This window comes from Sturnira hondurensis, unplaced genomic scaffold (genome assembly GCF_014824575.4).
Source record: "Sturnira hondurensis isolate 20B ecotype Veracruz unplaced genomic scaffold, ASM1482457v3 Scaffold0022017, whole genome shotgun sequence".
Lineage (NCBI taxonomy): Eukaryota > Metazoa > Chordata > Mammalia > Chiroptera > Phyllostomidae > Sturnira > Sturnira hondurensis.
In genome coordinates, this window is record NW_028094648.1 from 8374331 (window position 1) to 8395206 (window position 20876).

The 20876-nt window shown below is 38.8% G+C and overlaps 1 protein-coding gene across 6 annotated transcripts in view; it reads left to right on the top strand.

The window, feature by feature from the left end:
- The window catches only part of FRYL (FRY like transcription coactivator), a 248106-nt gene that overhangs the window by 195508 nt on the left and 31722 nt on the right, over window positions 1-20876 (top strand). For 4 of the 6 annotated variants that reach the window (XM_037034140.1, XM_037034141.1, XM_037034142.1 and 1 more), the window contains 14 exons: window positions 681-793; window positions 1726-1876; window positions 2555-2658; window positions 3718-3903; window positions 5731-5935; window positions 7082-7203; window positions 8026-8216; window positions 9463-9557; window positions 10564-11171; window positions 11479-11576; window positions 14783-14953; window positions 16914-17054; window positions 19503-19700; window positions 20628-20789. In XM_037034140.1, coding sequence (XP_036890035.1) covers window positions 681-793; window positions 1726-1876; window positions 2555-2658; window positions 3718-3903; window positions 5731-5935; window positions 7082-7203; window positions 8026-8216; window positions 9463-9557; window positions 10564-11171; window positions 11479-11576; window positions 14783-14953; window positions 16914-17054; window positions 19503-19700; window positions 20628-20789 — 2545 coding nt within the window. The remainder of the gene's footprint in view (window positions 1-680; window positions 794-1725; window positions 1877-2554; window positions 2659-3717; window positions 3904-5730; window positions 5936-7081; window positions 7204-8025; window positions 8217-9462; window positions 9558-10563; window positions 11172-11478; window positions 11577-14782; window positions 14954-16913; window positions 17055-19502; window positions 19701-20627; window positions 20790-20876) is intronic. The other 2 variants (XM_037034139.1, XM_037034144.1) reach the window with 1 other exon arrangement.

The following is a 20876-nucleotide window of genomic DNA, read 5'->3' on the forward strand; positions in this document are numbered from 1 at the left end:
GCATTGGGATATATGTTTCATGGTATAGGATTCTGGTGAAAAAACACATTCCCCACCCAGCCCTTTTTTTTTTTGCTTTTTTAAAAAAATTTAATTCTTATTCAAGTACAGTTTTCTGTCTTATATTCCCAGCCGTGCCTGCCCCCCGCCCAGTGCTCCCCACCTCCCTCCCATTTCCACCCCCCGCCCTTAGTTATTGTCCATGTGTCCTTTATACTTGTTCATGTGAGTCCATCCATATTCCCCTTTTAGAAATACTGCAACAAATTAGATCCCTGTGTTGAGATTTTAAGAAATCTAAATGCTCAGAATTCCACATTGGCTCTTTCAACATCAAAGATGCTGACATGCTAGACTTTTACATGAATAGAATTAGTGGAGTATGGTCAACCACCGATTGTGTTGCTTACATTTTAAACTTTTCAAAATGGATATTTATTCTGCCTATAAAAATAGGTTTCACCAGAACATTATTACCAGAACAATTTTTTAAAAATTTCATGTGGAAATAAGTGACTATAAAGCTTAAGCTTTTGAATTGTGAGGTAGAAGTTGTATATCATGGTAAACTTTTGTTAATATTTTGAATACTGTGCTTATTTAAACATAGAAAGTGTAATATAAAGTACAAACACTGTTTTGCTGTGAACTGTGACTAACCACAATGATCGTTCCCGTAGCTATGTGCACCTAGACATCTACGGTGGACTGAACAGTCATTTAAATCGTCAGCACCACAGACTAGAATCTCGATACAGTAGCAGCTCTGGAGGATCTTATGAAGAAGAAAAAAGTAATGAATTCCAAATGCTTTTTTATAACTGCAATGGCAAGATATATTACTAATTCTATCAGTGCTAACATATTCTTTCAGTTAATTGTTTTTAGGAAGAGTATTTAACTGCCACTACTGGTGTTCCAACACAGCCTGGAATGTCTGGGTTTTAAGAGACAGTATAAGTGGCGGGGGCGGGGAGGGGCGGTTTAAAAGCCCAGGTTCCCTGCAGATGAATTAAAAGGAAGTTAAGAATTAGTTCTCAGAAAGCATCAAGGGACTGACCCAGGCAACAGGCTGCTTCTTTAAAGAGGTTTGCTCTTTCTTCATGGACTCCCATTTTATTAGAGTTCTCCCTTGCAATTGCAGAGTGAATAATTTACCCAGGTCAGATAGAAGCCCTATCTGCAGACAGGGAAGGGACCCTGAGGGTGATCCGGTTCAGTCTCCTCATTGTGCACACGATGGAACTGAGGTCCAGAGAGGTTAAGTGACTTACCCACGTCACACAGAATTCACACTTTCTGATGGCATTTTTACCACGCCCCACAGCCCCTCTGGGGTAGAGCAGATTTCCTATTAAGATGGGTTTTTGTTGGCGCACTCTCAGGAAATTCAGAACTGAGTAACTTACCAGGAGGCCCTTGTTACCAGGCAACCTCGCCTGTCATGTGGTTACATGGCTTGGACGTCAACTATGGGGTCGTAAGGAAGTGCTGATGTATTTTCACTTTGACGTAAAGGACGGAACCTGAATTGATATCTCTTTCTCTCTGATTTGCTTAATTCGATAATATCTGTGCCAGGTTTTCCTAGTAAACAAGTGTCAAAATAGTAGGAAATTATTTTTATCACTTTCCAATGCTATAAATAGTTGGTGTCTTACTAGAGTTTGCTTATATTGGCAGAAAATAGATGGTGTAGAAAATGAGATCATTTTATTTTGATAGGTGACTCAATGCCACTTTATTCTAATTGGCGGCTGAAAGTGATGGAGCATAATCAAGGAGAGCCACTACCCTTCCCACCAGCTGGAGGCTGCTGGTCACCACTGGTGGATTACTTGCCTGAAACATCATCACCTGGATTACCTCTTCACAGGTGGACCACGGCCTCATTCCTGTCTCATATGAGCCAAATTCTGCTTAACACTTTGAGCTTTCTTTATGCTATCTGAGAACACAGAATAAAAGCAATCTTCTTTCTTTAAATACTGCAACAAATTAGATCCCTGTGTTGAGATTTTAAGAAATCTAAATGCTCAGAATTCTAACTGGACACGATTAATGCTGTTGAATGTAATTGTGCTGCTGCTTTTCTGGGTGTCTGGCATAGTTACTTGACCTTTCTGGGACCTAGTTACTACATCTGGCAAATGATTTGATGGTAGTAGGCACTATTATTTTGAGTTAAGTTGAATTTTACTGAACAGAATCATGGTAAAATGCATTTTTAAAAATTTTTTTAATGCACCAAACACATAATTCTCTATTATGTGTTTGGTGCATAATAACACCTATTATGTGGCAAGCAGTGTGCTGGGTCTTAGGGATGCAGATGAAGAAAATATGGCCCTTGGCTTCAAGGAGCCCTTAGCAGATGTTTTTCTTCTCTAAAACTATTATCAACAGTTTCTTGGGTTGTATTTCTTTCTCTCTATTTTTCCTGAGAAGTTGTATTTTTTCCACAAAATACAATATGAGAGTCTTCAGATGATCTGCATAGGAGTGGCTTAGGTTTACTCTGGTAAAACAGTAATAACACTCTCATTCATCGTAGGTGTAACATAGCAGTGATCCTTTTGACTGATCTGATCATTGATCACAGTGTGAAGGTGGAATGGGGAAGCTACCTCCATCTTCTTCTTCATGCAATATTTCTAGGTAATAAATAATATTCTGTTCTAATGCCTTCATTTTTTATTGTTATATTGAAACAATGTCTCTACATGTTTGTTTCTGTCTTGTGTGTGTGTGTGCTATTTCCATGACAGTTTTTTTATATGGATTTTTTAAAAGATTTTATTTATTTACTTTTAGAGAGTGGGGAAAGGGGAGAAAGAGGGAGAGAAACATCAATGTGTGGTTGCCTCTTGCACACCCCATACTCAGGGCCTGGCCCGCAACCCAGGCACGTGCCCTGACTGGGAATCGAACTGGTGACCCTTTGGGTTTGCAGCTCACACTCAATCCACTGAGCTACACCAGCCAGGGCTTCCATGGCAGTTTTTACAGTGATTCTTGGTCTAGGGGGTGTTATCCCCATTCCGCACTTATGGCCCCTCCTGCTGACCCACAAATACACAGGCCCTCTAGCAGGGAAGATTCTGTAGCTGTAGCAAGAGTCAAGTTCATTTACCTCTGGGGTTGGAAACTTTCAGAGTGGATGGAAACTTGAGAAGGGTTCTAAGAGTTTCCCAGAAGGTGATTGGATTATGGACAGTCCGATTGTTACAGCTGAGACTCCGATGTGCCTTCTGCAGCAAGTGGTGGGGTCCATCAAATCAGCAGTTCCTTTGTTACTCATAGGCTTGGTGCCTTGAAGCAGGTCAGGGTAGCTGTCTTCTAAGTTTTCCTGGCAGGCACATTTTTATGTGCATTACTTCATTCCTTTGGTAATCAAGCATCTACTGACTTTCTATTGTGAGCTGGGCACAAAGGGTGTTTCCCTTTTTCAACCGTTTACATCTAGTGTTAGGTAACACAGTAATTTCTAAGATTGCTACATTTTAGACATAAAACACACTGCAAACTGACTTTGATCCTGCCCAGTTCTGTAGGCTGTTGTGAAAGGGTGCACAAACTATACACCAATAAAAAATGTAGGTAGTGTATCGTGTTCCACCACATATTATATAATTCCTACATTTCTTTAACGTGGAGTTTGGTAGCAAGAATACTCCTTATTTCTCTTTATTGATAGCTGTTTTCTGCTCCTTTTAGGGTTTGACCACTGCCACCCTGAGGTGTATGAACATTGCAAGCGCCTGCTTCTGCACTTGCTAATAGCGATGGGACCCAACAGTAACATCCGAACTGTTGCCTCTGTCCTTCTCAGGAATAAGGAGTGCAGTGAGCCCAGGGCGCTTACCGTCAGACACACCGCACACTTAGACTCCACTTTCACAGGTACTCGGAAGAGGGACTGTACTTTACCAACGTGGAATTGTGCAGTACAGAAAATTAAACAAATAACAGTTGAAATATTTGAGCACATTTTTTAAAATGTAGTTGTATTGTTTTAAGTACCATTGACATTTTTGGTCGAGCAGTAAAAGAAGGAATTAGATTTGGAGTAATCGAGTCTGTATTGCCTTGGGGGGATCTTTGTCATGGAAATTTTAAGTTCTGAATATGTGAGGTCAAGGTATAATGAAAGAGTGCTTGATTTATTAAGCACTATTTATAAAAAAGGTGTCAAACTATTATAATTTTTTTATTTACTTGATTATATTTATTGCATTTTAAATGTTATACATTTTTATTGTATCCCTTGCTCAGACATCTTTATTAAACCTTATACCTATAACTAAAAAATCAATAAATAATATGTTATATACTTTGAAGTATATTAAGTTCCAAATCACACATTTTGAAGTACTGAGGTCCAAATTAGTGAAACTATAATGTAAAATTTATTTCACCATTGGTGTAAATAATTTTTTACTTTGAAAGTTATATTTATTTGTCCTAATAGCCATAACTTATTTATTCCATTCATCAGTATCTGTGGGTTAATAATAGATGGCCTGGGAGGTCATTGTTTTTAAAACCTGAAATGAAATTACTTTTAAAGTTAAAAACCAAGTTATTTGCTGAATATCTTATAATTAGTGAAGCAACAATTATAAGAAAATTTATTCACTGATAAGACTGATTAAAAAGGAGTGGAATGAAGTGTCCTGCCTTTTCCTGTGACGGCGTCTTTGTTCAGAAGGTGCCTGTTCCTGTTTGTTCCTAGGGCTCCTTTTGCCATTTTGTAAAGATGGGTATTAGTACAATAATAACCTTTAAAGTTATTTAGTAATTGATATAAATATTGCAAACAATTTAAAATTGTCTTTCTTTAGAGAAGATTGATCAGAAGGTATAGACTTCTTTCCATAAGCAATTAAAAATCCGTTCACATCACAGAAATGTGACTGACGTAGTAAATGTTGAAGAGGTATTGATTCGCTGAAAGATTGGGAAGCTGCCACTTCCACCTTTCATCAGCAGATGGCACCAGAGGACTGTGCAGTAAATTCAAATATTTGGCCAAAAAATCCGTTAATTTTTTTCCATAAAATAAAAGACACAGTTTTTCGTTTTGACCAATAACTTCATTAATTTGTATGTTTTGAGTGTGTCGGCTCTCGCCTGCATGGTGTAACACTGATTGTTCGCAGTGTCTCGATTTAATCACTATCAATTTCAACTGGTCTGACTGCCCCATTCAGCTCACACCACTTCTGACGTATTTGATCAGTCAGAGCACCTTCTCCGTACACTGCACAACTTTTTTTTTTTTGCATTTTTACCTTTCTTGAAGTAGTAAAGCATAATATGCCAAAAATGTTGTATATTTTCTTTTATCTTCATATTAAAATGGCTACACAAAAATTCACCAGTTTTGATAAGATTTTTTTTAAACACACGTTGCCTAGACAGCTGTCACAATACAATCTAACAAAATTGTTTCGAATTAAGTTAAAGACAGTGAAGCACTAGTAGAGCCATCTTATGGAAAAAAACAAATGAACTTTTTGGCCAACCCAGTGATTACGTTAATAATAGGCTGTGAAATAATGTTTGCCCAGAAGCCTCACTTGGTGTAATTTGGTGCTTATGAGGCCCCGACAGGAGTGCCGAGTCCCTCCCGTGTCCCGTATAATCTGTGAGGAATGATAGTTCAATTTAGTAAGTATTGTGTGAGATCCTCTTATGTTTGGTATCACGACCCTCGTTCTCCTCCAGCAGGTGTCAGTGACTTTACACCCGATTACCAGCCCTCCCCCATGACTGACTCAGGGCTCAGCTCAAGCTCTACCTCTTCTAGTATCAGCTTAGGAAACAGCAGCGCAGCCGTGTCACATCTGCACACCACTGTCCTCAACGAGGTCGACATCCCAGTGGAGCAGGATGGAAAAGTCAAAACCCTCATGGAGTTCATTACCTCAAGGTAGAGTCGCACCGCTGGTCATTCTGGCAGCAGTCATGCGTTAAGTCACTCTGTCATTTGTCAGCTACAGGGAACCCTACCTTTTTTTCTGAGGTGCCACTGATTGGAAGTGCAGCATTAATAAGATGTGCACCAAAGACTTTCTTCTTTTGCCTTCACGCCATTATACCCAAGAAGGGCCTTAGTCGTGTCTGGATACCAAGTACCCAAAGAGAATACTAGGTTATGTAAATGTATATCCCACTTTCATTAGCTACTTCACCAATAAATCATCAAATATGTATTTGTGGTTTACCCTTTGCAAGGCATTATAAAGAAGAAACATAGATGGAGAGAAAGGGGCTAGTGTTTCACAGTAAGAGCAAAATCTCAAGGGCATGAGAAAACAAACTATTTGGAAATGGTGAGGAATCCAGTCTGGCTGTAGCACTGAGAAAAGAGTTTCTGCAGGAGAAAGCTTGGGAGAAGTCAAACTGGAGGGCCACGAAGTGTGCCCCCCACCCCAGGTTATAGATCTTTATCTTTCAAGAAAAGAGACCTGCCTGGTAGTCTTTGAGCTGAATGGGGAAGGTGGGAGACACAATGAAGTAAGTATATGGAGAAACTCAGCAGCTTGGGAACGAATAGGATGGAAAACACTGGAGCAGCTGGACCTCAGGAAGGACACTTCGGGCCTAACGCTTACGCACCAAGGCGGTGGCATTGAGAATGCCAGGACATTTTAAAGAAAGAATCAGTGGGACCTTACTCGCTCTCATCTTTCCCTAGTAAATTATTTCCTGGGCATTAACAATCTAAGTACAGTCTCACCTCTACGAATACAATGGTTTGGCCTGGAACCCAAAAGCAGTAATCAATACTCTTCTCACTTGGCAAAATTTGTCATCTTTTCCTACTGACTGCCTGTGAGAGAATTTGACTGTACTGAGGGGAGACTGAAGTGATATGTAACCCGGATCCCCTGTACCGGCTGCAGCTCAGTCGTTCTCCATGTACCAGCCCTAGTAGGCTGTGCGGCTGTGCTGTGCTCCTTGGTGTCTGCAGGCACAAGCCTTTGTGACTGCAGAGGTGGGATTTAGGCCAGCACAAGTACAACTGTCCGTGTAAGTTAAAAACCAAGAGAATTATATCTGTCCTCTTTTTCAGAAAAAGAGGGCCCCTTTGGAACCATGAGGATGTATCCGCCAAGAACCCTAGCATCAAGAGTGCTGAGCAGTTAACTACATTTTTGAAACACGTGGTTGCTGTTTTTAAGCAGACAAGCTCAGGTACCTTTCAGTGTTTGAGATAATATTTACTTTCCATGAGATACTGTAATGTGATGTTAAAACTTCTGATAATGTAGCAAAAAGTTGACAGTTGATATGTGTAAAATAAAAGGTTTTAGACAGGCTTTCTTTTTTAACTTATTAGCAAAAATAAATTTGCTTCTTTTGAAGAAAAAGCAAGTTACTACTTAAAAAAGCTACTTGTGACATTCTGAGGTGCTTACTTTTGTCCTTGATGACATCATAAAATTATATAATTGTGTAATATGGAAAAATTATATTAAAGAATATATGTACAGTTGACAAACTTAAAAAATGTCTTATACAGGTATGGGTTTCTATGATCTAAAGTCGAACACATTCTGAAAATTATAGTAAAAATGTAGGTGTCTCAAGCATTGGTTCTCACCTAAGGGCAGGGTTGTCCCTCGGGACGTTTGGCAATGTCAGGGGATGGTTTTGTCACAACTGGAGGGCAGGGGCGAGTGGTTACTACTGGTACGTAGTTGGGCAGAGGCCAGGGATGCTGCTGAACATTGCATACTGCACAGGACAGCCCTCACAGCAAAGAATTATCTGACTAAAAGGTCAGTCGTGTAAGGTTGAGAAATGCTGTTCCCAAGGACTACTTCTGTGAAGGTGAGAATGAGGAGTCATCTAAAATGCAAATGCAGCTTAATGAAAAGAAAAAGCATTGACTCATGCAATGCCAGTGCCCAGAGGTACTGCGCCAGGCACTGGGTTTTAAACAGGTAGCCTCTGATTATAGCCCCTACCTTCTGAAAACCAAGAACCACTTAGTTGCTTCGTTTCTTTTCACAGAAGGAATTCATTTGGAACATCATCTTAGCCAAGTTGCTCTGCAAACAGCACTTTCTTGTTCTTCCCGACACTACGCTGGGAGATCCTTTCAGATTTTCAGGGCCCTAAAGCAGCCTCTTTCCGCAGCTACACTTTCCGATGTTCTCTCCAGGCTTGTAGAAACTGTGGGGGATCCAGGAGAAGATGCGCAGGTATTCCATTAAATTTGTTCAGCACCTATTGACCGTCTTCTTGTAGTCAAGGACTTAGTGCCAAATACAGGTCACTGCAGATAGGCCAAGTTCATGGTCATGTAGTTATGAAACCATGGTCATGGAATGTCAGATGTTAACAAACTTTAATGTTTAGTAACTTTAGTGCCTTTCAGAGAAAGCTTTACCTTTGCACTCATGCACTCATAGAACCCTGGACATTAGAGATAAGAAGGTGAAAAGAGATAAGTTAAATTTAAATATAAAGTAGAATGTTAAATTTCACTTTTTAACATAAATTAAGTGAAATATTGCAACAGAGAACCTATGTCTCTCGCACCGTTCTAGACACTGGGGATATGGTGTGATAAGACAAAGTTTCTGCCATTCTGGGGCTCACATTCTACTGGGGAAGTAAGCCTAATTTAGTCTACCGATAATAGAACAATTTTACGTAGTGATAAATGCTATGATAATAATAATGTAGAATAACAAGTTAAAGAGTGATGGGAAAGAGGGAGTGATTTTTTTATGTGATCATCAGAGATGATGTTAGAACCCATGTGTCAGAAGTGACTCCTGTGATAACTGGGGAAGATCGTTTCCAGCAGAGGGAGATAGGACTAGGGCGGGAAAAGGCTCTGAGGCCTTCAGGCAAACTCGTGTCTCTAGAGTGTATTGGACGGGCTATCCAGAGGCAAGGGGCTGACGAGGTGGGCAGGTCTGGGTCATGTGAGGCCTAGTGGGTGCTGGTGAGAGCAGGGGTTTTACTCCAAATTGACAGGAAGCCACTCACAGGTTTTGAGAGCAGGGTGATAGGTATGACTTGCTTTTCAAAAACTCACTCCGGGGGCCAGGTCGAGTTTTTGAGGGGTAAGAGTGAAAGCAAGGGGGTGTCTTCTAACAGGTTGTTATAAGAGTCCAAGCAGAAGTGGTGGGAGCTTAGATTAAGCTATGGAGATAAGACAAAAAAGGTCAGATTTAAGATATATTAAAAGTGATATTTTCAATACTTGTTGATAGATTCAGTTTAGATCCAATTTTAGAAGACTTGTGGTGCTATTATAGTCAATTTATGCCATTAGTTTAATGAGTTTTCGTCAATCAGCAAGATCATATTGCTTAAGAGCTTAATCATTTTGTAATGTTAATGGGGAGTTTGTTCTATTTTTAAATCTCACCAGGAAGTCCCTTGCAGTTTCTTTTTTCCAGAGCATAATTAATTTAAGTCTGCCCTTTTTTCTAGGGATTTGTGATTGAGCTTCTTCTCACGTTGGAATCTGCAATTGATACTTTGGCTGAAAGCATGAAGCATTATGACCTTCTTTCTGCCCTTTCTCAGTAAGAATTTAAACCAGGCAACCTGTAGATTTGAATATAGAACTTCAGTGGCTAACATGTATGACTGTGACACTGTATTATTCTAATACTGGTAGTGAGAATGATACCAAAGAGTTCAGATGGATTACCAGAGGGAAAATGAGCCTCAGACGGGACGTGTGAAAGTCACAGAGCTACTAAGTGGCAGTGCTGTGCCCCGCATGTCCTGGTCTGAGATGTGCCTCATTGACAAGCTCCATTCTGGCCACATTCAGCATCCCACTGTCCCCGCAGCAGGCCAGGCCCCTTGGGACTCACCTTTTACAAGTGTTCCTTCTCCCTAGAGCTGCCTCCCTCCCTCTTTCTCTCTGTTGCAAACCCTGAATTGACTGATTTGACATACGCTTCATGTCCCATCTCAAGTATCACCTCAAGGCTAAACTTTTCTAACTGCCCCAGGGAAGGACTACTCATTCCATCCTTTGGGTTCTTGCAGTATTTTCCTTACATTTTAATAACAGCAATTAACGGGCTGTAAATGGATCCGTGTATATATCACTCTCCCCCAATAGATTTTTATCAAATATACCTCACATTTTGCATACTGGTGGCACATGTATTGTAGAAAGCATTCTGTGGTTATTTTTCAGTCAATGATAGTTGAACATGAGAGAGGAGAAATAAAAAAATTAACTTTTGAGCTTGATTCTGTTGGAAAGAGTGCATTAGACATACTGTTTGCTAAAGCCCAGAGTGGAGTTATCCATGATTACTACAGAAGAATTTTCACTTCCTGTCATAGCTTATCCAACTCAGTGGAAACAGTTGGCCATGGTAGAAATGATACTATTGTACATTTTGTTTTAATCTGGAGGGGAGAACTCAAATTTGATTAAGCAAAGTCAGATGCACTTAAAAATGACTTTCCCTGGTAGCAGTTAATGACTTTTCAGTGTTTCCAACAGTAAGATTAATGTAGCCAAAGAAATGATTGTGCGTGCATTCGTCTTTCTTTTCTTTTTTGAAGAACCTCATATCATGATCCCGTCATGGGAAACAAGTATGCAGCTAACAGGAAAAGCACTGGACAACTCAATCTAAGCACAAGTCCCATTAACAGCAGCAGTTATATGGGATACAACAGTAATGCAAGAAGTAACTCTTTAAGGTTAAGTTTAATTGGTGACCGCAGAGGTGACCGGCGGCGGAGTAACACACTGGATATAATGGACGGACGGATAAACCATAGCAACAGTTTAGCGAGGACTAGAAGCCTTTCCTCTCTCAGAGAGAAGGGGTTGTATGATGTGCAGTCCACTACTGAGCCTGCCAGCCTGATGGCCACCATTTTTTGGATAGCAGCGTCTTTATTAGAATCGGATTATGAATACGAATACCTCCTGGCTCTCAGACTTCTGAACAAACTGCTTATCCATTTGCCTCTGGATAAATCAGAGAGTCGAGAGAAGATTGAAAATGTACAGAACAAATTGAAATGGAACAATTTTCCAGGCCTTCAACAGCTCTTCCTTAAGGGTTTTACCTCAGTGTCCACACAGGAAATGACCGTGCACCTCCTCAGCAAGCTCATCGCCGTCTCCAAGCACTCCCTGGTCGACCCTGCCCGGCTGTCAGGTAATGGGGGCGGAATCGCTCCTGCTCTGTGCTTTGTAGTGTAGTGAAGTGCAAGCTGTCGTTTGTTTGGAAATCTACTGATGTCAGCTTTTCTACAGTTTCCGTTTTTTAAATATGTGAGAGAGCTGAAGTTCTTGTGTAGAAGCAAAAAACAAAAAGAATTTAGAAGACCAAGTGCCCCAGGAAATAAAAAGGAATTGGATTCTGTGAACCATTAAAAAAAATCTTTAACTTTTAAAATGATGTACAATTAAATTGGTTATTGTTTGCTTTCTTTTTCTTTTCTTTTCTTTTTTTTTTTCGATAGGCTTTCCTCTTAACATCCTTTGCTTATTGCCTCACTTAATTCAGCATTTTGACAGCCCAACTCAGTTCTGCAAAGAAACAGCTAGCCGGATAGCAAAGGTAAGCAAATGTTATGCTGAAAGATGGCACTGGGGAGGGTTTTGCTCGAGTTTATCTTGGGGGTGGGGATCTTTCGTACTGTCACTTACTTTGTGAACTTCACAGCTACACTTTTGTTCTTTTTATGCATATAACGAAGTTAAATTATAGCCGCTCAGAGGACAGTGAACAGAATTATTTTGTTAGAGTAATACTCCTTTGAGGCTGAGTGTTTTTCTGCTTTGTTTCCCTGCTTTACCCTCTCTGCGTCTCTGGCAGTATCCTCTCTCATTCATTCATTTATTCACTGGCAAATATTTGCTGAGCACTGAGTTAGGCGCTGGAAATACAAAGATCAAATAGCAGGAATACTTACCCTCGTGGGCCTCAGGGTTAGGGTGAAATCGAGGAAGGCTTCAATCGCCACAGAGCCTGGTAAGTACGGTGAGAGGGCAGAGTTCGCTAGTGGCACATAAAGCAAAATTTTCCCCTAGGAAATCATTTCTGAGCTGACATTGAAGGCTGAATCAGAATAACCAAAGTAAGATGCCTGGGTAGGAAACAAGGAGCCTGGGTGAGAGTAGAAGTTTTCTAAGCGGAAGAAATGGCATGTGCAAAGGCCCTGAGGAAGGAGATAGATTATATATTGGGGTTCTGAAAATCCTCTGTTTGTGTTTTGCCTTTTTCCTTTTGATACTCTCTTCGTCTTTTCTCTTTGTTCCCTTCAATTCTTTTCTTGCTTACTTGCTTCTCCCCTCCCATTGGACAGTTCTAAAATAGAAGTGTAGCTATTTTTAAATCATCTGCTAACATTTGTTTAAAAGTGTTACAGCTCTTGATCTTAATTTTAAGAGAATATAACTGATATATAAAAATATTTAATAAAATATTGCTGTTGATTTCATTTTTTCCTGTTCCTTCCATTTTTAATTATATTTCTAAATAAATTAGATAAGGAGAGATCCTTAACATAATTCTTTTGAAAGCATGTATTCAAAAAGGAGAGAGCCATTATTATAGTTAATGGAAACATATCTCAGTTTTGAAAATGATTGTTTGCCCTAAGAAAACCCAACAAAAGATGTTTGCATTAATGAAGTCTAAAAGTGATGTGAGATAATTTATTAAAATAATTTTCATTTTACTATTCTAATAACATATCACAAAACATAAACGAGTTTCCTTTTTTAATGAGGGATAAGAAAGAAAATATTAGGGGAGAAATATATTGGCTTACTTTGGGATTTCAAGAAATAAAACACATAAGTTCCCTAATAAGGGCCTTGGAAGCATTGGAAAGCCTTAGCTGAAGCGCAGTGAGCGACTAAGTCCCTGCTGCCTGTGGGGTGCAGCGGCGGGGCCTCCCTGAAGGCGCGGGAGCTGCTTGAGTGTCAAGCCTCTTCCGTCACAATTAGGTGGAGAACAGGAAATTCCAAATATCTTTTTTTTTTTTTTTAAGAAATAAAATATATGGCTTTCCTTGAGTCATAAATTGTTTTATAAGTCTGTTTTCTTCCTTTTGACAAACACTCAGAAGTTCCATCTGTATGCTTTTAGCAGCCTGCAGGATATGAATTAAATTGATTTCTTAATTATTCTCTCATTTAAACTGTTGAGAGTAATTTTCTGCCATTATGTGCTTCCTCATTATGCAAATATCTCTGGTTTACTGTGTATGCCTTTGGAGAGCATAGAATTTCAAAGTGAGGCAGCCACTTAGGGCAAATATTGTCCTTTTTAGCTGTTCATTCTGGCAGAAATAGTATGCTAAAAATATTTGTTATAACACACTCTTTGGATCAGATTTTAACCTGGTAATTCAAAAATTTCAAAATAAATCTAAGGCACTCAGTTTATTATGAAATTACACAGAATATATTCCAAAGATCTTTTTTTCTCTTTTTTAAAAAATCATTCTTTAGGGGAAGAAATCTTTAAAAATATAAGAATTCTATAAGAATGTCTTATTCTTTGGGAAATATTCTTTAAGCTATAAAAAATTTTCCTGAAGACTAACCAATTATAAAATTATAAAATTGTGATTTTTTAAAATAGTATGATAATTTCTTATATTCTGAAATACAAATAAGAAATATCAACCAAAATTTTTTCTGGTGTTTGTTTTATGGGTAAAAGACTTACACATAAAATGCGCTGCTTTTAATGATTTTATAAAATAGCTTCTAAGGTACTGTGTGAGTCTGCATAGTCTTGCATACCTTCCTGTGATAATACCCACATGATGGGTCAAAGTAGAAGTCAGGTCATCTGAAAGTGGACATTATAGTATACACAGTTTAAGAGGTCGTACTCCACTATCGTTATTCAGTGCTCCAGGCAGTTTGTGTAATACATACAAAACATCAATAAGATGGAAGAATAAGTGAGGAAAATGGAAGAAAGAAAACTAAAATAATTTTCACTGAAGCTGCCCTTTTATGATAGAGATATGGGTGTGGCCCTCCTTCAGTTCTGCACTGTTTGGGCATTCCCCCGCCCCAGAAGGATAAAGGCACATTCTCACCTGTAACGCAGGGAACAGACTGAGCAGGTACATTTGGTCAGAAAGGTCCCCAAACATTCAGATTCCATAGTAGGATCCCAAACAAACTCCAGCAAGTCAGTATATTTTGAAGTGGCCTGTAAACCATGGGCCAAGAACCTTAAGAGCTTTAGGTGAAGAACTGCTCTACCTGAAGAGCAGTTTGAGGTCCCCCCTGCAGGGAGTCCAGTGGGGTCCTTTGAATGTCTCACAAGTGTTTTTCCGCGGTTGACTGCTCTGCTGAGGCCCTGAGGGCTCCAGACAAAAGCAGTTCTTTGGCACAGCAGCTGTGGGCCTCCCGGAGAATTCCCAGTCTGAGCCTGTTTTGTATAGATTTTAGAAAACAGAACTGTTTTTACAAAACAGTTATAAAATGGTATCTAGGGTTTACAAAGTCATGTGCAGAGTTTTTACTGAAGAGTTTTGCAGGAGCATTAGGCTGGTAAAAGCCATACTAAACACCCCCTGAGGTGCTTGACATGTCGTCTTTCCATATTGTCTGTTGTTCTCTTAATGTCTTGGGCTTTTTTCCTCTTCAGTTTAACTTTTCTACTGCACTAAAGTAAAATCCATTGAAGCTTTAACATACACATTTAAATTATTTTATTGAATACATTTAGCATGAATTCAAATTTGAACTTAAATCTTTATTTTTGGCAGATGAAATGATTTTATTTTTCTCCAGGTGTGTGCAGAGGAGAAATGCCCCCCCCTTGTCAACCTGGCTCACATGATGAGCCTGTACAGCACGCACACGTACTCCAGGGACTGTTCGAACTGGATCAACGTGGTGTGTAGGTACCTGCATGACTCCTTCTCAGACGCCACACTCGGGCTTGTGACTTACCTCGCGGAAGTGAGTTTCCCAAAAAGGGGGGTGGGGGGGGTAACTGCTCTGTGACAAAGCTTTTGCGTAGGCTTATTTCAGAAAGCAGCACTAATACTAATCTTTAAATTATCTTTGAGAGTGAATATAGATACATCTCTTTTTAAAGAAAAATATATCATTCCTTACAAGTAAAAAGGAAGTTTTCATAAAGTTCTTTTTCCATTTTCAATATTTATTTATTCCCTGTCCCTAAGTGATATAAACTCAAAATAATGTAAACCTCAACTTTATTTAAAACAGAAAATGTGTTTTTAGAGGTCTTGACCCTAGAGAATGGTTATAATATTTGTTTCTACAAAATTAGTTCTCTGCTGTAAAATCCCTTCTTGAATAATACAGCGTGTAAAACTTCTGCTCGGAAGTTTTTGGTTTTTTTTTTAATGCTACTTTCACTTCTCAATCTAAAATATTATGTTGGTGGCTAAGCATGGAGTTATTTTTTAAAAAAACTAGCCCTAGAACAGTATAGAAAGTTAGTATTTTTTGTTTGGGATGTAACTTCATACCTAATAAAATCCTGAGTAGATAACCACAAAGAAAACTTTGAAAGGAAGAACTTCCTAGTCACTAAAAAAGTTTACTAGCCCTGGCTGATGTAGCTCAGTGGATTGAGCACTAGCCTCTAAACCAAAGGGTCACTGGTTCAATTCCCACTCAGGGAACTTGCCCGGATTGCAAGCCAAGTAGGGCCCCCGAGTAGGGGGTGAGGGGAAACCACACATCAAGGTTTCTCTCCCTCTCCTTCCCTTCCCCTCTCTCTAGAAATAAATAAGTATTTTTTAAAGTTTATCAGCTTATAAGAAACTAATACCTTCCTTTTTAAAGAAAAGTTGACCTCTAGAAATTAAGCTAAAATGCTATATAAACTTGAAAGACATTATTTATAACTCAGACATTGTAAACGTTGTTCATAACACTTTAACTTAGCTACATCAGTGATGTTGACTATCATAAAAACTTCAGGACTGGTGTGAAGTTTTAGAGTATCAGTTTTGATAGGTTTACCCCATAAGCTTTGTATTTAAAGGAGCCGAGAGTGTGAGCTGTCTTCGTGAAAGCATCCTCCCCTGAATGAATGCAAGGCTCTCAGTTTATCTGATACTTAGGCCTTTAGGACAAGAGCCAATGTAAAACCAGCCCTGACCACCTGAATGGGCTTTGAGTTTAAGTGCCTTAGACCAGCTTCTCTTTGTGCCCCCATAAAGCTCCCCACTAAAGTTGCACCAGTTCTCCCTGGTGCTCCCCTTGTGGGATCTGAGGTGTCTGGACCTGGCATAATGCAGGCCGTGGTGCAGCACGTGTGGGGACACTCGTCCACTCTCTGCAGGGAGTGGGCTTTGCCTCAAACGTTGCTCCCTCCAGTGTAAATTACCCTCACTGCGTTATTTTTAATAATGCGTGAAGTATTATGAACAGTGGTACTAAAGCAAGTTACTTGCATTTAAACTATTTATTTAATTATCCTGCAAAGACTAAGAGGTAGGTAGTATTGCTATTTTATTTTTAAAAAGCAAGGGGCTCAGAAGTTAAAAAATAGGTCTAAGATCACGTAGCTGATAAGTAGCTGGTGTGAATAGCTTGGGAGGTAATTATTTTTTGGTATATAAAATAATGGTATAAATGATGGTATACCATCATAAAATGATGGTATATAGTGATTTTTCTCTTTACCTAAAATAAATGGTGTTCAATTAAACTAGTTAAGGAAGTAAAAGAAGACACCAAGATGAAAAATATCTAATTCTTTTTTCTGAACCAAAGACAAATAACAATAATGGACATTACCTTTTACTGGTCTCTGGATTTCTAATCATCTAACCGTTAACTGGTGGTTTGCATCTATCATACGGTATTTTTCAACATTGTAAATATCAATATTGGATTTTCTCCCACTTGATTCAAGTAAGCCTGTTAATACTTCTTTTAGCTGTTGGAGAAAGGACTGTCCAGTATGCAGCAGTCGCTGCTGCAGATCATCTACAGTCTCCTGAGCCACATCGACCTCTCCGCGGCCCCAGTGAAGCAGTTCAATCTGGAGATCATCAAGATTATCGGCAAATACGTGCAAGTGAGTGACCTCGAAACTTAGGTGTGGAAATGTCCATCTCAAAATGACTTAGAGCCATAAAAAACCAGAAGCACCATAAGTATCCAAGAGTAAAAAAGTGATGAGTCAGGAATATTGATGACATGGGACTGTGTTCTCAATGTAAGTGACAAAAAGCAGAATCTGAATGGTATCTAACCTTCTTAAAAAGCAGCAGATACTTAGAAAGATAGAATAATCAGACATGGTTTAATGTAAGTGACAACAAGTCAGGCTGGTCTGTACTGAACTTCACCTTCAAACCATCTGTTAGGAAGGGCCTCACTGAGCTGGTCCGTGTGGGCGCAACTTACATTACAGAGCAAACTCTTTAAGGGCCTTAAGAGATTAACATTTTGTTTCTGTGCCAGCAATGTTTGCATTCTCCAAAACAAAATGTACAAATGGAAGTATTCAGCTAGCAATGAGTTTGTGTCTTAGTCCATATCTGAGTACCAAAACTGTATAAAAATATTTTCCATTCCATTAGGTAATCTGAGATATGTTTTAGATTCCGTTAAAAATTACTGATTGCAAATAGGCCAAAAGCATCTCCTCTGTCTCAGCTCTGAATGAGTAAAGCTTCGCCAAGTAACAGTTCTGTTTTTTTTCCTTAAGTACCTTTCTCTTCTTAAAGCATAAAGACTTTTACTCATCAAACATTTAGCTGGGTCTCCCATAGAAACACATGCCACATTGAATTACTAATTTAGGAAACATACATTTCTTTTGTTCAGAACCACAGGCCTACATGCCCCCTGGGCCAACAAGTAGCTGTAAGAGGGCGTAGACTTGTATCTGAGCCAACCACGTGCACACCCGGAACAGCACGACTTTGCCCCCACCCCCCTCGGCTGCCATGTAGGCGTCCAGGTCCAGTGTGTCCACAGCTTCTGGTTTCCTTTTTTTTTTAAACAAGAGCCAGAAGCCAGGGGTTTCCTCTTAAATCTCCTAACTTCAAAGTGCTGGCTCAATTATTTTTTTCAAAAGTATTTTCAAGTGTTGTGTGAGTCAAGGTCATACATATATAGCTGGTGGGTCATCATCACAGTTAGTGATTTCTACTTTAGTCAAATAATTGACCTCCTGATAATCTTTTATATTTAGAACACAGTGGCCCATGTAATTCATGGAAATTCTTAAAGAAGTTTTTGTATTTTATAATGCCCAGAATCTCTAATTGTTTTGTCAGACAAAAACAACTTCTACTTGGGTAAACATAAACTGCTTTTTACAATGGTGTGCTTAAAATGTCACAATATTATGTGGGCATTTTTATTATTGAATATTTTGTGCCCTAGGTATTTTTATAGCAAGATGTTATTAACTAAATCAGGTAACTCAGTTCTGCAAAAAAGTTTTCATTTCCTTTTATTGTTTTAATGGTGTCCCACCCCAGGAATTTCAACTGTGAAATAATATGTATAATCGAAGGGTGAGATACAATATTACCACTGTGAACAGTATGTGTAACAGAAGGCTGGTATTGGTAGAAGTAAGAAAAAAGTAGTTTTTGTATGTATTCTTTTCAGTAGATAGGGAAAATAATGCACATTCTTCATTTGACATTGATTCTTCTACACATATAAATTTATCATATCAATTATTCCTAAATTATTTCAGTAAAAAAACACAAAACTAAGAAAAGTGGAAAAACGATCAGAAACACATAGCCACGCTGCAGGCAGGGAGAAGAGCACCCCCCACAGCTCAGTGTAACCCCTGAGAGCTGCACTTCAGCCCTGTGCTTACACAAAAATCTAAATTCTTCTTAGTATTTTGCTATTGTGCCTAAAAAAGTATGATTAAAAATGTTTAATCTCCAGCCCTGGGTGGTGTGGCTCAGTGGACTGAGCGCTGGCCTGCGAATCAAAGGGTCACTGGTTCAAGTCTCAGTCAGGGCATATGCCTCGGTTTTGGGCCAGGTCCCTGGTGGGGGCATGTGAGAGGCAACCACACATTGATATTTCTCTCCCTCTCTTTCTCCCTCCCTTCCCCTCTCTCTAAAAATAAATAAATATTTTTAAAAAATGTTTAATCTCCCAAACTTAAAATATTTAGAGCCATAAAACTATAAACTTCATTCTTCAAAAACCTGCACATACATGTAACTCCTTTGTTTCCCATTATTAGAATTTATAAAGCACTTATTGGGAGGAATGCAAGATACTCTGATTTGGAAGCATTATTAAGTATATGGTTTGTTTGTTTTTTTCAGTATATGGTATCTTATAAAACTATCAGTACGAATAATAACTCGTTTTCTTCCTTTTTTAACTCAGATCCGTTTAGGACTTCTAAGTAAAAATGAATAATTCATGGGAGTTTTTGTAGAAACAGTATTTTCATTGTTTGCAGTATAGCTAAATTTTTGTTCTTAGTTAAATATGTATTTGTAACTCTTACATGTCTGTTACATTTTTAACTCAGAGTCCTTATTGGAAGGAAGCCCTTAACATACTGAAACTGGTGGTATCTCGCTCGGCAAGTCTCGTTGTGCCCAACGATAGCCCCAAGACCTATGGAGGAGACACAGGTTCTCCCGAAATATCCTTCACTAAGATTTTTAACAATGTCTCGAAGGAGTTGCCTGGGAAGACCTTAGATTTTCACTTTGATATATCTGAGGTAAGATGCTCAGGAATTGATACAGATGCTCTCATACAAATTTTCATTTGTTCATTAATGCACACCAACTGAGCTCACACGCAGATGCTGTGACAGGGGCTGTGAGAGGGAGAGGGCATGGGGAGAAGGCCTCTGGTTCCCCTGGGGACACGGGCAAATAAAAATTGTGGTCAGTGCTTGGCTGAAAGTAAAAGTACTCTAGGAATACATATACATCTAACCAGATCTTAGCCAAGTGTTGAAATGTAAGTAACACCAGGCAGGCATGTGTATATGGAAGCTTGGGACAAGGAGATTAAATCTAAGAAAGGGGGGGGGGCGGGCAGGGTTGGGAATATAAGACAGAAACCTGTACTTGAACAAGAATTAAATAAAAATTATATTAAAAAAAATAAAATCTAAGAAAAGGCAGCATGTGTGTGAATGGAGTCTTTGCAAAAGCACATTATTGAAGCACACTGAACAATATGCATTGAAAAAACATCAGAATGTTAAGAGACACTAAATCTGAATGGTAAAATTTTTTAAAGTATTATTTAAAAATTTAGTATGAAATTTACAAGTATTTATGCTAAAATTTATAAAAATATTATTTTTATATTTTCTGAGCTTTCAAAGATGTATTTTATAATTGTGTGGGGAAAGGTGGGAGGTGGTTGTCTCTAAGAAAAGCGAACCTATCTGTATGTATTGAAGATAGGAATAAGTTCTCTGATAGTCTCAGAAACTCATTTCCAGTAAAATGAAATCTCTTGATTTAAAAAAAGACATCTTGCTTTGATTTTTGTAACATCCACCACATGCTAAGTAACTTTTCTCTTTATGCTATATTTTGGTTGGTTGTTTTTTCAAAATGCCACAGCTGTACTGTCAACCCCTTTATGTTGAAATATTTGAGTTAAACACTGGCATTTTGTTTGTGTGTAGACACCAATTATTGGGAACAAATATGGTGATCAGCACACTGCGGCTGGAAGAAATGGGAAACCAAAAGTGATTGCTGTTACTAGAAGTACTTCTTCCACATCCTCTGGTTCTAATTCTACTGCCTTGGTTCCTGTTAGCTGGAAAAGGCCACAGTTATCACAGGTACTTTAAAACTGAAGTTTCGTGGACTATAAGAATCAACTTTATGTATTGTATGTATGAAAACTTGAGAAATTGTCTTATTTTAAT